The sequence below is a fragment of the Cherax quadricarinatus genome, chromosome 65 (assembly GCF_038502225.1).
Source record: "Cherax quadricarinatus isolate ZL_2023a chromosome 65, ASM3850222v1, whole genome shotgun sequence".
In the NCBI taxonomy this organism is placed as follows: Eukaryota; Metazoa; Arthropoda; class Malacostraca; order Decapoda; family Parastacidae; genus Cherax; species Cherax quadricarinatus.
In genome coordinates, this window is record NC_091356.1 from 7,630,216 (window position 1) to 7,647,715 (window position 17,500).

General features: G+C 41.1%; 1 protein-coding gene and 1 long non-coding RNA gene across 2 annotated transcripts in view; one reads left to right on the top strand and one right to left on the bottom strand.

The window, feature by feature from the left end:
- The window catches only part of LOC128700517 (alkaline phosphatase, tissue-nonspecific isozyme), a gene marked incomplete in the record, with an annotated part of 275,054 nt that extends 270,233 nt beyond the window's left edge, over nt 1-4,821 (top strand). The window contains 1 exon segment of the mRNA XM_070098903.1: nt 508-4,821. Within this exon segment, the coding sequence (XP_069955004.1) occupies nt 508-868 (361 nt within the window).
- Nucleotides 1-17,500, bottom strand: part of LOC128700613 (uncharacterized) — a 71,427-nt gene that overhangs the window by 24,011 nt on the left and 29,916 nt on the right. The window contains exon 4 of the long non-coding RNA XR_011393831.1: nt 14,436-14,585. This is a non-coding gene — a long non-coding RNA (uncharacterized lncRNA). The remainder of the gene's footprint in view (nt 1-14,435; nt 14,586-17,500) is intronic.

A 17,500-nucleotide genomic window follows, 5' to 3' on the forward strand; every position in this document is an offset into this window, starting at 1 on the left:
CTCCAGAAATATTTTGTCATGAAAATTATCCACTCCACTATGGTGCAAGAGTTTGCAAGCACCTGGAAGAAGTACATCTGCACAAACAAAATAAAACCGTTTTTTTATCTTATTCCCTCATGCAAGATGGGTTGCATGAATAGGGTAATGGGAGCTATCTTCCATTATAATCTGGGATGCTTCAGCATCGAGAGGAGGGAGTATAAAGAGGATGACTGTGGTGGCGTACAAACAGTATAGTACCAATAAAGACTTCACTCTTCCTATTTAGGTACACCTTCAGACTTAAATATCCCTATCATGACATAGATGCTAAAGATACCTAGGATGAAAAAATGTTTTAACAATGTCCCATTTATCACACTAAAAATGAGGCCAGTATGTAGGAAAGGCATTAAGTGGTACTTCCTGCACATGTAATGCACTATTGTACTTCATTATGATGCCAATATCATGTAACTGAACAAAATGGCATATTATTATTTTTGTGTGTCCTCGTTCTTGCAGGTACGAAACGCACGGTGGGGAGGACGTGCCAGTGTACGCTATGGGTCCTGGGGCTCACCTCTTCTCTGGTACGGTAGAACAGACCTACATAGCCCACGCCATCGCGCACGCTGCCTGCATCGCTGAAGATAACAGCCACTGTGAGAAGCCTCCTAGCGACGACGCCTGCGCCGCCGCCCCAGGACCAGTTCCTGTCCCCACAGCTCGCCGCCCACTCGGGCAAGTCACGCCCACTGTTGAGGACCAGAAACTACACACTCGGGACCCGTGGGCGTGGAATGCAGGGACGCGGGCGTGGGCATGGACCAACTTCCATGTACTGAGCTTGTTGATGCTACCTGTAGTATTGGTGCTTCGTTGAGCCTTAATGAGGCGCTAAAGACTCAGGAACAGTCCCCTTCCCTTCCTCCCCCCACGAGGTCTCGCCAGGCACGGAGGGGGGAGGAGCTGAGAGCCAGGATGAGACTGCACGCTGCTCCTTGTTACAGCAGACTGTTTCACACACGTTGTTGAATATTAGATAATATATTATTCCAGAACTTCACGTGGGGGACAAACCGCGGTTTCTCTTGTACAGTGTCTGGTGATGTTTTACGCTGGGTGAGACTTACACTGTGATGTTCGAGGTAAGAGCGTTGTGGCGACCCCTCAGTCTCGCTAGTTAAAATAAAGGGGACGTGGTAATAGACTTGAGCAGTCTTTGTGCTGTCTCAGAGAGCCTCACGCTGTGTAAGATGACGTACATTAATGGATTTTCTTTATCACATTTTTGAATTGGTTTCTACCTCTGTGTTTGGGAGTCAATGGATTAGCGTTTGACAATCAGTGAATGAGAAGAAATGAGAAGTCAGAGGGAAGGGGAGACTCTTGTAACCCTCATCCCTGGGCGTATGCAAGCGTAGATTGGCATCGCCAAGATCCTTTTGGCCAAGAAATGGTGTTGTGGCTCACACCACCTTCACTTACTCACGTTCGAGTTAGTAATTATTCGTATTTTATTTAGAATATTACTGGACTGTGTGTAATGTTGTACTACTTGTGTTTATCTAAGTTTACCTAATGAGTTATGGACTGGAGCTTAAGATACCTCTACAACTGTTATTAGATAGGCGTGAAGGTAACAGATGCCTTTGTACTCATACAAAATCTTGTCATTTTTGTACTTGTTCTGTTTCATGCACTTTGATGAACGACACACTGTATATGACCTCGCGAGCGGCGGGTACATGTTACACAAAACTTAAAGACTGACAGTTTTGAAGATATAACACTTGCTAATTTCTTTTTAAGGAGGGTCCATACACTTCAATTATTTTAGCCTAGTTTCATTCGTCAGTATTTTCCAAGTACTAATTAGAGTACCAAGTTCACGAGTTACTTCAGTGCTGTTACGAAGATCATCCTCAGCTAGAGTACAGGTACACATGTATGTTACTTTATATAATCACTGTTGTCCCACCACCTTGAAGATATGCATGCAACAACCATTATACATTTGATTTGCGTGTGCAGCACTACCATATCATCTATGTATAGAGATTAATAAATCATATTTATATATGGAACCATCTTCCAACAGTTAAAACGGTGTTTGTTGCTAGTAGCATAAAGTTGTTAATATGAAACTGCTTCGTACCGTATGTCGTATGCAGTTCCAACACTGTAAACTTGTATAAATTAACAATTGAAAAGATATAACTACATTAAATATACCTCCATAATGTATGCAAAGTGCATTCTCACTGCAGGTGTACAGACTTATCTTCTGGTGTGTGCTGTACATACGCTAAGAGGTACCAGTGTAAGTGTGCAGCTGTACACACATTACAAGGTATACCAATATTTGAATCAAAGTGTACGCTAACCAGAAGACTCAATATACAAACATGAGAAACTATCAGCACTCTCACAGTATTAACATGCTACAATCTGTATCTCAGATTTCCCAAAGATTTGCTTGACCAAACAGACTAATCATTACCCTGTACCTCTTTTTCATCTTTTCTAATGTACCTTTCGTGTAAAAAAGGTCTTGAAAAGGACATTTTGTAAAAATTTTTTTTTTTTTGGTGCGTACTGGATAATGATATTTGTAGTCAAGTTTGCCCACGGTAATGACATGGGTGTCTGTATAAACTGATGTACTTAGGTAACTGCCCATTTTCATCCCAGGCCTTACACGTTTTGGTAAACAGGCCCACTGTTTATGTAGGAACACCTTTGTGTCCTGTGTGACAAGTTTAGCGTTCATCACTAAGGGGAACTCAGATCAAAGAGCCCTAAGCCTGTGTTTATCCCATGAGGAAACCCAGAAATAGGTTGAGTCCAGGAGGGACCACAGACCTATACTGAGTCCACAGAATACCCCAAGGCTAGGCCGAGTCCACGAGGGGTCAAGTCTTGCCAGGGCCTTAAATTTTGTTCCCCAAAGTAAATTATGTTTAGCCGTGTATTAAGTTTCAGTATAATTTAATGTTCAAGAATTATTTACTGTATAAGCTGGAGTTATATGAAAAAAATGCTGGGTTTGTGGAACCTAAATCTTGATCCTAACTTTTTGGTCGAATGAAATCAAATTATGACCGGAAACATTTAAATGTATTAACATCGCGATAAAATATTTTTAACTAAATGCAAATTTAAATATTATTGAAGTTTATAGGTAATATTACTACGTTGTAAGGTAGGCTAACCTTGTAACGCTATGATGTACATTAGCTTCAAACTTCATAATTCTTGGATTACCTTTTGGTAAATTTAATCATTGTATAACTAACAATCATATTTATTATTGTACGAACATCTTTCAAAGCCAAGTATTTCGAACAAAACTATCGAGACGATGTTTCACTTGAAGTTGAGCTTTAAGAAAAAATCTCTACTTAAACATCACATTGTCGAGATAAAAGTTGCTTGAGCGCATAAATGTCTTGTCAGCATACCGGAGACGGAAACAAGATCTCAGGAAAATGTCAAGTATGGTACTTGTGTTATCTTATACTCCTTATATGCTGACATGTCGGTTTTATGACTATTTCTATTTTAATCATAATTAATATATATGCACAGGACAACCATAGGAGGAGTTGAATGATAGCTCTAGGCCTTGTTGCTTGCAATGTTGTAGAAAGCCCAAGTAGTATCGTTCTAACTCCAAGTTTGCTACAGTCCTGCAAATTGGCCGGAAGCTCTTAGTTCCTTGTACCTTATGGCTGGAAAAACTTATTTCAGAATCGGCACTTATAAAATATGATAAACGCTCATTATATAATAATAGTTTTGGATTGTTCAAACTCGATTCGTTTATAATAGAGGTCATCGCGAATAGCATGAAGCCAGATTCCTATACGAAAGTTGTGGATTGTATGAAGTGTCCTGGTTCCACACCGAGGAATTGGGGGTCTTCTTGTGTTAGACCCGCATATGCTCAAGAACTGGGCCGGATAGATAAACTATAGATGTCTCCCTTTCATTTTAAGCGAGTCTGCCATAGACCAGTTTTCTTAATATGACATTTTCCCAAATATATCTATATTGAGAATTTAAAATCTTTTATATATCGAAGTCTGGCCGAATTTTTGATAATTGTTTTATCACTAATGTTAGTTTCGCTAGGTCGTTACTACATTATCATTGCTTGTGGGCAGGCTGTCTTCTAATGCTTTAATATTCTATCTTCCTGGCACTGGTGTGTCTGCCTCCTTACCTATTCCAGCTAGAATCGTTCCCCTGAACGATACAACTTGGGCTTCCTACAACATCGCAAGGTCCTGATATGTTGATTGTAGCAAACGAAAGGCCTAGGGCTATCATTCAACTCCCCATGTGGTTATTTTACACATTATAAATATACAGAAAAATTGTGGTTCATACGTACAAGGTGTGATCATACAATAAATATTAAAAACAAGTGCTTTAAATAATTCTATATAAGCGGGAGAGGCTATCCTGTGTCTCGTGGCAGGAAGGCAAAAAATCAGCCTTAATGGAGAGGACCCTGAGGTTTAATTTCCCTTGCGACACAGTTTTGTAAAGAGGAGGTAGACTGTTTAAGTATGAATTCTTGTACATAATGTGTTGTATTTATTTAGAAACTGCTATATTTTGTCCTATAGCAAATATATTTTGTTAACATAAATTAGCTTTCTCGAGGTCGACTCTATCACTTAAGCTAACAGCGTTGAGTTCCAAAGTACAAACACTAGAATCCATTGTTTTTCACTTTCAGTTGATCAGACATCACAATCCACAGGTTTAGTCGACATTGTAACCTTACCACGTCTCAAGACTCTGTAGCTAACATTATCCAATAAACCAGATATTGTGACTCCCTTTTTCACTACCCTTTATTATTACTCATGGGGGAGCGCTGAACCCGTAGGGTTATACAGCACAGGTTGGGGGGAGGATGGAAGGTATTCAGACAACTGGAACACATCCAATTCCCTAGATCGAGAGCCCCTCACCAGCGTCTAGAAACCTCCATGGAGGGGTCACTACCCTTGAAACCTAGACACTATTTATACCTTCAAAAGAGTAGCGACTTCATACTGGTGAAGGAATTTTTTATACAATTCTCTTCATTCGGTCAAACTTGATTACCCTCCATTTCCAGGCGCTGTACGACTTTAACACAGTATATGAGGGTAATGTAATGCCATAAATTTAGTACCTTAACTTAAAACAGGTACTGTGATAGTAATCATTCTTTTTTTTTTTATATACGAATATATTTGTAATGGTGAGAAGCGCGGCTCTCACCACTGAGATCGAATCTCTGGACCAAGAAGTTAGAGAAACTAAAACAACAGGGGTCCAACAGAGCCTGTGAAACTGAGGCTTCACGGAGCCTCACTCGGAAGGACCACGTAAAAATAAAGCCCCTTAGTACCTATAATATCTGACAGTGTTCCGCTCTTAAGTCTATATAAGGCCTTAAGCACATACTTTCTTAAAGTTTGGAGGGATAATAATCTTAAGTTTTATTTTATTTTAATGAATTACTTGAATAGATTATATCGTTATACAATATCTTCGTCAAGATAGTTTAACTGTACGTTCTACTTCATTTCCTAGATTACGCCTTAAAATACATGGCTGCAGAGAGACGTTGAATCTGTAGAATATGACTTACATACTGATACTCCTTCAGAGTATAATATGTAGTCTTCATACTGGATCAGTCAGTTTTATACAATTTATCAGAACATATAAACTGAAGAAAACCAACACCAGTCAGTTTATGAGATCAGGGCAGGAGTATTGACTCGTTGGTTGGTATTTCCACACTGACTCCAGCGAGCGTGAAGGTTAGGTAGGTCACTTAACTATTACCACCACCTACAAGTTGATAAATTAGACATATATGCAACACTTGGGTATCTGTAATGAGGAAACGTTTCGCCACACAGTGGCTTCTTAAGTCCATACAAAGGAGAATCATGAAGAACAGGAGGAGTTTGAGATAATCAGTCCCTCAGCCTTGAGTCGATACTGATGAAGCCACTGTGTGGCGAAACGTTTCCTCATTACAGATACCCAAGTGTTGCATATATGTCTAATTTATCAACTTGTCGGTTCTCTGAACCATTCATCTACAATACCACCACCTGCTTGACACACAGGAAAAAGGGAGGTATAATCACCAAACAGAGTTTATTGGTTTTAACTCCTATTACCTTTCTCCGGTACACAGACCGGTAACATAATACACTAGAACAAACAATTGTGGCAACAAATATACAAACTAAAAATCTTAATAGAGGAAAGGTAGTAAGGGCGCAACACACAGGTACTCTCAGTCTGGAACCTTCTTGCTTGGCAAACTTATCCTACAAACGTGTAAAGTCAATATTAGAACACTGAAAACTATCTTATAGAAAATGAGACCGAGCAATGTTTATTCCGGTCTGGCGTTGATCACAGTTCGGTGGCTACATTTGTTTATGGATCACATCCCCCCAGCCTGGTCTCAGACCAGGTTCCTAAATTGGAAAAGAAATATTCTAGGTATAAGAAGTATTAACAATCCCATGAGAATGTGAAGCGTATTCTTAATGTACTTATAAGGCTGTAGGATCTGTCACCTTAAATGTTCATACGACAAGACCAGCAAATCTGCCAAAGTGCACAACGTTTAACAAGCTTCCGTGTCACATAAGAACTCGTATTTTCAACAAAAAGTATCCCTGGCACTAGGAAGAACATGATGATAGGGTAAGAGCTCTTCAAGAGGAGTGACTTACTGATGGGGCAGGTTCCATGAACCAAGTAACTCACCCTGGCCTCCCCTTCACTGAATAACTACTTATTACCCCGACTCCTGTAAACCCCCATTCGCTGTATGACTCCTACCAGTTTAGCACTTCCACACGAGTTTAATAAAACTAGTAAACTGCAGGACTCGCGCTTAAGCGTTTGTCGGCTAGCAATATTAAATATATTATTCAGTGTAATTCTTAACTTGGAGAGAACTCAAAATTTACCACACTATGATTTCATTGTTATACATCATAAAATTATCTATGTCCATCATTTGCATTAGTACTTTAATGTCTGAGGATCTCACTTTCAAGGATCACAACAGTGCCACGATCGCACGTGCAAAGAAAATGATAGGATGGATAATGAGAACTTTCAAAACGAGAGATGCCAAGTCCATGATGATCCTTTTCAAATCACTTGTTCTCTCTAGGCTGGAATACTGCTGTACATTAACATCTCCATACAAAGCAGGTGAAATCGCAGATCTAGAGAGTGTACAGAGATCCTTTACTGCACGTATAAGTTCTGCCAAGCACCTTAACTACTGGGAACGCTTGGAAGCACTTGACTTGTACTCGTTGGAACGCAGGAGGGAGAGATATATCATAATCTACACTTGGAAAATCTTGGAAGGAATGGTCCCAAATCTGCACACAGAAATCACTCCCTACGAAAGTAAAAGACTGGGCAGGCGATGCAAAATGCCGCCAATAAAAAGTAGGGGCGCCATTGGTACACTAAGAGAAAACACCATAAGTGTCCGGGGCCCAAAACTGTTCAACAGCCTCCCATCAAGCATTAGGGGAATTGCCAATAAACCCCTGGCTGCCTTCAAGAGAGAGCTGGACAGATACCTAAAGTCAGTGCCGGATCAGCAGGGCTGTGGCTCGTACGTTGGACTGCGTGCGGCCAGCAGTAACAGCCTAGTTGATCAGGCCCTGATCCATCGGGAGGCCTGGTCATGGACCGGGCCGCGGGGGCGTTGATCCCCGGAATAACCTCCAGGTAACCTCCAGGTAACCACAAATTTATTTTTATATATAATTACAAATGTAATTCTTCGAGAAAATATTACTTTCATGGGTGTTGAACAAGTGCGAACACATTATAATTTCAAAAACTTCATATTATGCCCAACATTCCGGGCAAAATTAATAATAACTAATAATAATAATTTTAGCAAAACAACAATGTTCCTGAGCTCTATTCGGAGTTATGAGGCTCTAATAAACTTTTCACATGTAAATTAGAGTATTCCATTAACAGTTTGAATACAAAGCATCTCTATGCCGCATTATTTGCATTCTTTATGTTAATTACATTAACTATCAAAAGTTATTTTTATATAAAAATAACAATGATACTGGGGTTACGAGGCTATATTAAACTTTGCAAATGTAAATATGAGTAATCCATTCACATTATTATGGTACAAAGACACGCGAGTCAGAAGCTGTCTTTATTTTTAAAGTTACCCTGGGGAGTAAACTTTATTAAATATTTCTTTATATCTTTAAATATACATTCTGGTGAAGTGAAAAGGGAAGAGGCTACATGACATGCGGCAGAGAAACAGGTCAGGTCAGGTCAGGTCATAAGGTGGCGGCATGTGAGTGGGAGTGTAAGAGGTTTCGATAAGCTAAAAAGTCCCTTAATTATTCTCAATAACTATTCAGACGGCGGCGGCTTCCATGCACTTGCTCCTAATTCTTTCATCCTCTGTTGAAATAAGTTTGGACTAGTCCTATGCCATAAGGGGTGAGTTTGTTTATAACGCATGCGTTGTGTTGTCGTTTTTCATTTGTATGGGTCTTCAGAAAGCTTGACATCAAGAATGCAAACAGTGTCACCAATGTATTGTCACCCTGCACATGGAATGGTGCAGACGAGGACTGTGCTATTGTACGAGCCATGGAGGTCGGGATGGGTGATGCCCTAAACTGTTTTGAAGTTGCTCCTGAGATGTTAATGTTAGCTCTCCGGAGAGGAGGGGTGATTTGGACGGCTCTCCGGGAGTCCAACATTAATGACGCAGTAACTACCTCCATACCCATCAAGGATACAATTTACCCCAACCTAAACAGCTCTTCTAACAGCACAGGTATGCTTTTATACCTCTCTTTTGCTAGGTTATCAAGTATAAGTGAAACAAACTTCCGCAACTCAAATAATCAATGAAGCCTGCAGGATCTGCGACCAACAATGCAAGTATCATTCACAAATCAAACTGCACACACAGATTACCTATAGAGAGCAAACTTTCCAACGAGAAAGAAGAGTAAAACAGTCTAAGAAATAAAAAAAAATATTTGAAATATTTCTACACGAGCGAAATACAAATTAAAACCCATCCCTCCAGTAGAATTAGCCCATACACATGATGAAAAGGAAATGAGCAAAATTCTGAAAAAGAAAAGAAAAAAAAAACAGTACAAATCAATGTCCAGTGACCCACTAAACAAGAAGGGAAGATCCAGAAAGTTTTTAAATATCTCTGCCCACTCGGCAAGTCACGTAAGAGTATCTGACAAATACACTAGAAACTCGACAATTCGTGAGGGAAATAAACATGTCCGATTTTATATTAATTCCTCTGCACAAAAGGGGCAGTACAGGCCGGACAAAAAACTACAGGCCAGTGGCAATAAATTCACACGTAAAAAAAAATGTTTGAGGTGGTGAGACGCCAAGTTACAAAGATTATAGAAGAAAATGACCTGTACAACCCAAGTTAACATGGGTTTGGAGGGAGATCATTACATAAATAACCCGCACATAGGAGAGTCGTCCTTAGCTCCCGTCTCCTATGTGCGGGTTATTTGTGTATTGTTCCAGTCACGGTATTGTGCCTTTTCGTTCTCTGAGGGAGATCATGCTTATCACAACTACTGGATCATGATAATTAAATTACGAAGGCTTGGGAAGAATTTCACAATGTACACGGTGTACACAGACTTCGCTAAGGCATTAGACAAGTGCGATCACAGAGTGAAAGCAGATGAAATAAGAATAATAGGTAAAACAGGACAAGTTTGCAAATGTATATACAATTTCCTAACAGGTACAACACAAAGAAGCAGTAAACACTGCAAAATCTAGGCTAAGCAATGTAAAAACTTAAGTACCCTAAGATACAGTCCTGGAACCACTCCTGTTTCTCATTTTCATAGCATATATTAAAACAAACCATATCTTTATATCACACTTTGCATATGACAAAAGTTAGCATGAAAGCCACCTCAACAGAAGACAAAAAACCTGAAAAAGTATAAAACCAAAAATATTCCAGTGGATTGTTGAAAATAACATTATGTTCATTGGAGATAAATTTCAGTTGCTAAGATATGAAAAAAATAAGTAACTCAAATGGGAACGATATACAAAATAGAGGGATCACCCCATGGAATGTAAAGAAAATGTGAAGGATCTCTTATAATAATGTCAGCTTATCTATCTTTCAAATAAGATAAACCAGATGCTGCAAAAGCCAAGAAAATGACCAGGTGGATAATGAGAACTTTAAAAAAAACAAGAGAAATAGTTGAAGAATTGAGACACTTATGCAACACATGGGAATCTTTATTGAAGAAACGTTTCGCCACACAGTGGCTTCATCAGTCCAATACAAAGTAGAAATGGGTAAGGAGAGTAGAAGTTTGAGGTAATCAGTCCCTCAACCTGGAATCGATGTGTTCAGTCCATCACTCTTGTAGGAAGTGCAGCATAGGGCCAGAGAGGTGGCTTATATACTGCGGTGAGATGAGTTGAAGCAGGAGGCGGCGGGATCACAGTGGGACCTGCCACTAGTCGGTTTTCAAAACCATTCATCACATCTGTCAGACACTGCAACATCATGGGATCTTGGTACAAAGACTTCAACGCTTGCCCAACCTTTGGACGACGACCTACTTACACTAGTGGCAGGTCCCACTGTGATCCCGCCTCCTCCTGCTTCAACTCATCTCACCGCAGTATATAAGCCACCTCTGGCCCTATGCTGCACTTCCTACAAGTGATGGACTGAACACATCGTTTCCAGGTTGAGGGACTGATTACCTCAAACTTCTACTCTCCTTACCCATTTCTACTTTGTATTGGACTGATGAAGCCACTGTGTGGCGAAACGCTTCTTCAATAAAGATTCCCATGTGTTGCATAAGTGTCTCAATTCTTCAACTTGTCGGTTTTCAAAACCATTCATCACAAGAGAAATAGTGTCAGTGGTAACTGTTCACATTACACTTGTTCTCTAGCTTAGGGTACTGCTCAGTGTTGACAGAGGTTCAGAGACTGCTCGAAAAAAAATTCCAATAAAGCATTTAAACTATTGAGAAACCTCAAAAAAAAAATGGAAATATGCGCTCTGGAAAGGAGAGAGGGTAATATACACATGGAAGATGCTAGCGTACCTAGTTCCATATCTTCACACTACCGTATCTTACTGGAATGAGAGATGAGAGAAGTGAAAAACAGACCCAGTGGACCTAGACACACACATTCGTTCCCTGTCATCTGCAGTAAATATCAGAAAATGTTGACAAAATGGGAAATATCACCATTTATGGCAAGAGAGAATTTAAGCTTTAGTCGGGAAAGTACTCTATGGAAATAATGACACCCCTTCCAGAGAAAGCAGCCCATATACCCAGGTACAAACAATCGCCACACTAAGGTGATCTAGAGTCAACGAGTTACTAGTACTGTAGTTGAGACGCTCAACTGAGTTGTGTCTGGTAGTTTATCAACTCACCAGTGTTGTCCCGTAATTGCTGATCCAATCATCGCTTTTATTGATATTTGACCCAGTCAACTGTAATTTGTTTTGATAGTTAATTCACCCAATGTAGTTTGTTTTGATAATTCAGTCAACTGTAGTTTATTTTGATGGTTGACCCAATTAACTGTTTTACCTCCCTGCCTGTTAATCCATTCCAATTTCAACGTCTCCCATTATACCTTTCCTCTCCCTCCCTCTCCTGGTAAGTGACTTCCCTTTACAGTATCGAACTTTCATCTCTAAAATAAACAGCAGAACGTACATATTTCGTGGTTCCTCCCCTCTTCCCCCCCCCCCAAAAAAAATATCATCGTAATATTAAAAAAAAAAAACATTCAGTATATGAAAGAGTTTCCAGAATGGTACAATACCGCGGAGGTTCGCCTCCCTCAGGCCAAACATCACTGCGTCGGAAAACATTATCATTGTGAAACTCTTATTTTTACAGTATTTTTTCATCATTAGATACGTGGAAATGTTATGAAATCTTTGAATGCCAACCTGAAAATATGTACGAGGGTTACTGAGAGCACCGGTATTGTGCTGTAGTCATGGGAAAACGTTTGATCCAAGTCAGGGGAGGGTAAGTCCACTTTTTGAGATCAAGAGCCCTTCATTAGCATCAAAGCACCTGCTGCCTCCACTAAACAGGCCATGAACCATCAAAGACCCACCAGCAACAGTTACATTAGCAAGACCCATTAGACACGTTTACCATAGGCGTATAACTTGGTCCTCTTCGCGCGCCAGGTGTTAGGGTATTTTGGGGTTGCTGAATTCGAATATGTCAGAAGGGTTTTCAGATTGGCTCTAGTTTGCGAAATATTGCATACATGCCTTGAATTAACAGGGAACTTAGCCATAACTCGTGTATATGTAGTGACAATTTGTATACGCAGATAGTTTTAATTAACATTAGAATTTTATTTTTAAATGGTCTAATATTTAACGAAATTGTATTAACAACGACCACGTGACAGTATTGTAACCATTATTTTATTTTTTCCCAGATAAACATGAGTTCTTCACGAAGAACTTGCTTAAACAATACCAGTGTATTTTGCTACATTTGTGGTGAATAATCTTTGCAAAAACAAAGAAAAAATCACAGATATTGTAAAACAAGCTAATTTTGGAGTGGCGCTTGGAGAAAAAGACAAGTCTTGGGCTCTCCATATGGTTTGCAAAACCTGTGTAGAATGTTTATGACATTGGAAAAATGGACAAAGGAAAAGTTTAAATCTGGGTGTGTCTATGGTGTGAGAGCCGTAAAACCACCACGACGATTGTTATTTCTGTATGGGGAATGTGAAAAGTTTCAACAGATACAGAAAAGTCTGGGAATATCCTGATTTGGAGTCAGCAAGGTGACCTGTGCCACACAGCAACGACGTTATCACACCAGTGTTTACAACACTGACCTTCCATTGTCAGATGTTGAAGAAACTCAGAGTTCAGGATGTAACACAGGTGATAGCAGTGGAAGTGAATATGAAGTATTTCATCACCCCAGCAGTTCTCCCAGGAACAAGTCAGTGATCTGATACATGGCCAAGTCTGTCACAGCAAACATCTGAACTTTCAGTATCCAGACAAACTGAAAAGAGCTGTCTATAACAAGTTAAAATAAAAGCTTACCGGACTACTACTTCGAATGGGACTTGAATATCAACCAAGAAATTAATGGTTGTTTATAGACAGCTCCATTAGGAGCTTGAAATGTGTCTTATTGCACAATGGTCACTAATATGCATCTCTTACAATTCCTCACTCAACAAAACTGCTGATGACTAACAAAAGAAAATCTTACCACGTTTTCATATGCAGTAATTAGTGGTATCTGAATTATCTTACTATGTTAATCTGCTATTATTTAGAACGAAGTGTTAGTATGTCTTACATGATTTGATTTTTGCATGATCTAAATATAATTTCAGTGCGATTTGTAGGTTAGCCTCGCCTGATCAATATATTTTTCACATCCTTTATGTTTTTCAATGGGATACCAAATTTATCAAAAACTAGAGCTAAATCAAGCAAAACCGATGACATTCAGAATCAGTACCACAAACTTGCCCTAAAATCGGTGTAATATCATTGGCCAGAAAATCAGTGTTGACCAGTGAGATGGTAACATACCAGCTCATGGAACCAACTTCTAGGGCGCAACGCTGAGGCCACTGCTTTCTACCACGGTTGTTTATCATCGTGTACTTTTACATGTTGGTGGCATCCATGAACCTTACGCAAGGGTTGGCACCCACCAGTACACGTAAGACAGTACTGACGAACGGTTGCGGAAAATTCGATACTGTTGGAACAATAGACAAATAAACTACACTTTGAAGAAGGAAACCTAAGATGTTCCCGTCCGACTAGTGCCGCTGACAAGTGACACTCACAGTATGTCAATGGTCAGTAATAGATGGCATTATACTGCATTTCCTTTTTTCATCATGTCAGCATTTTCTTGCTTCTCTTCACCTACCCAGAGTACAAACCAGCATCACATGTTGCAGATTCCTTCCCCCAGAGAGCACGTCCTAACCATAGTTTTAAAGGGGTGGACCGGTAAGCTAACGGAAGGCCTCAATCAGACGACCAAAAACTCCAGATGCGGTTTATCAGATGCCTAAGAACAGTGTCAGGAAACAGGACAAGTGTTTCCTGACAAACTTCACCTTACCTAATCTTCCCAGATTAAACATCACCTCTCCCCAGGATAAACACCTCCCCAGAGTAAAACATTACACCCGTGGGCAAGACCCGTGAAGAACTCCCGGGTCGGGACTATGCCGGCGAATCAAACAAGAACACCCGTGAGTTTAGCCAGCATCACACGTCATAGATCCCTCTCTCCTCTACCACCCAGAGTAAACACACTCACCAGAAATAAGTTCTCTTCGTCTCTGGCACAAGAATGGAGTCCTCCACCGACCATAGACTCAGCATTATGCCACCTGTAGAGGGCGACGAGGGTTACTGATCCTGAGGAACGAGACCAACACATCTCACCAGGTCGGCAGCAGTCTTCTTCCTGGAAGAAAAAAAAAAGTATATGACTAAGGCGCAAGATTTCCCAGACAGTTGTTGTGGTCACCATCTATCACTAGTATCTTCATAATGTCTACCTGGTGTAGAGTCCGGGGAACATCGCCCACCGCGGCTCAGTTCCACATGCTTATGGAAATAAATGGTATAAAATACCGACACAATGGCAATATAAACACAAATGCAGTATAATGTGATCCACATGCTTATATATATAGACCCGTTTTATTTAATACGTTAAAACCGTAACCGAAATGTACATTATTTTACCTCTACTAAACAATTATACACATTAATTTCATATAATTACTTTTAAGACAAGTGTATATATTTAGAAATAAGCATGAATAACAATTAAATTGAGATTTCTACGTCACTGGGTTGCGTGTTTCTACAGATCAAGGCTGAACACGGTAACACGAGACTAAATAATTAAATACACAGGGAAGAAAAACACGAGATGGAGAGATTTGCAAAGAACATTAGGAGAGTACGAGGATAGATGGGCGGAGGAAGGAAGGTGGAAGCGTAAAAACTATAAAACTTTGGATGAGGAATATGCAGGAGTAATTAAGAGAGGTTAATGAGGTTGAAACGGCGTGAGGAAGAGGGTAGCAGACATGGGTGCGTGCACACACAGCAGCAGACATGGGGGCGTGCACACACACACAGCAGCAGACATGGGGCATGCACACACACACAGCAGCAGACATGGGGGCGTGCACACAACAGTAGACATGGGGGCGTGCATACACATAGCAGCAGACATGGGGGCGTGCACACACACAGCAGCAGACATGGGGGCGTGCACACACAGCAGCAGACATGGGGGCGTGTACACAGCAGCAGACATGGGGGCGTGCGCGCACACAGCATCAGAGATGGGGGCGTGCGCACACACAGCAGCAGACATGGGGACGTGCACACGCACACACACACACACACATCAGTAGACATGGGAGCGTGCACACACAGCAGCAGACGAGCGAGCACACGACAGACATTAATCCCACGACCCTCTCTTCATCCAGGTAGCAGAGTGCCTTGATGCTGAAGGGCTCTTAATCCAAGGAACCGAAGCTACCCACCCCCTTCCTTGAATCAATCCTATCTCCCATTCTACAGTCGGTGTACAACCTCAATGAATTTAGCGCTTTCCCTTAAGAATAAAAAAGAATTCAAACTTGGAGCCTCAGACTTGGTATAACTTACAATGAGACGGGAAGATTATTGTGGAAGATTTTCTTACGTATGTGTGTTGGGTTAATTCTTAATTAGCGCCAGCTTTACCACCTAAAATCCGCCAGCCTCTCCATGAATTCTAACTTGACCATTTCCGCCACAACGTGGCTGTCGAACCAAGTATACTGGAGACTGGCTACTTATCAAGATGACACCGGGTACCTGGTCCACTGCCAAACAGTAATCCAGCACACTTATTCACTAAATGGAGCGTAGAGCTGAAATGTAGGTGCTTACTTGCGTGTAACTAATGACACTTGACCAATTCTGGACCGACTTTCGTAAAGCTATTCCAACAACTCAGTTACGTCCCTACCTACCTTGCACAAGATTTTGGATGGCAATGTAATTAATGAACTGTGGACGTAGTGTGGTACTCGAGACATCAGCACAAGACACCCATTAATTTCTATCCTTTTAAATGATGAGCGGTCATCATATCGGAATATCATCAAATCGCTGACACTCAGCTGAACCCGAGCACTAGTAACACCCACAAGTTACAGCTCCAGGTTGTAGAATCCTGAGTACGTCCAGAGATCCTCCGAGTCAATATTCTCTCACGCCCGTCCTTGAGACGTTGGAACACACGTGAAATTAGAGGTCAGAGAATTAAGAGCCCGGCCCCGTGTGCTCCCCCGCAAGACAGCCGTGTGTCCTTCATGGTGCCAGATTCGAAAGTGACGGGACACTCAAAACTAGCCAGATAGCTCCAGAGTATGTCCAATGCCCTGCCTTGAGGCTGTTGCCAGTACTGACGAGGAGAGCTAATTAAATGCTCCTGATATGTGAGAATGTCAGCCACTATAATGTTCATCAATTCAATGTTCCGAGACCTAACGAGACAGATCTCACTTGTATCTAGCCATTGAAGAATTAGACATGGCAAGACGGATGACATATGGCCTTTATTCTGAGGTGAGGTGAAAGTCGTTAATCCCCCTCCCCCACACTAGGTGTAGATGATAACTGTCACGGTGACCCCGAGGTCACAGCCATCTCAAGGGAGGGAAGGAAGGTATATAGCCGGTGGAATAAATTCTACGACAATCTGGCCAGCAGCTTCCTGTTACTTGGCTCATTTACTGCGGCTTACGGCATAATATTCAATCACAGTGAACCGTACTGACTGAATAAGCAAACGAGTTGGATGCGGCTGGAAAGATGCCCTTCTCAAAATCCATAAATGAAACTAGAGTTGCCCTTATCTAAATATAGCTCACTTGGTCTACACGCCCCCTACCCTTTCTAAAGCCTCCTCGTTCATCTACAATCCTGCTCTACCATAGCTTGGCCAAGTGTGAAAATCTAGTCAATTTCACTATTGTATACAGACTACCTCTTCCCTTAAAGGTTCAATTCTCTCCTGCTGTCAGTTCTATTTTCTGAGTAATAATGTGTGTGTGTGTGTGTGTATGCTCACCTAATTGTACTCAACGGGATTGAAACTCAACTCCTGGCCCCGCCTCTTCACTGATTGCTACTAGGTCCCCCCCCTCCCTCTCTCCCTCCCTCCCTCCCTCCCTCCCTCTCTCCCTCTCTCCCTCTCTCTCTCTCTCTCTGCTTCCTGATGTAGACACGCTATGTATGGTTCCTGACTCCACTATATCACGTGCTAGGCTATTCCACTTCCTGACGACTCTGTGACTGAAGTACTTT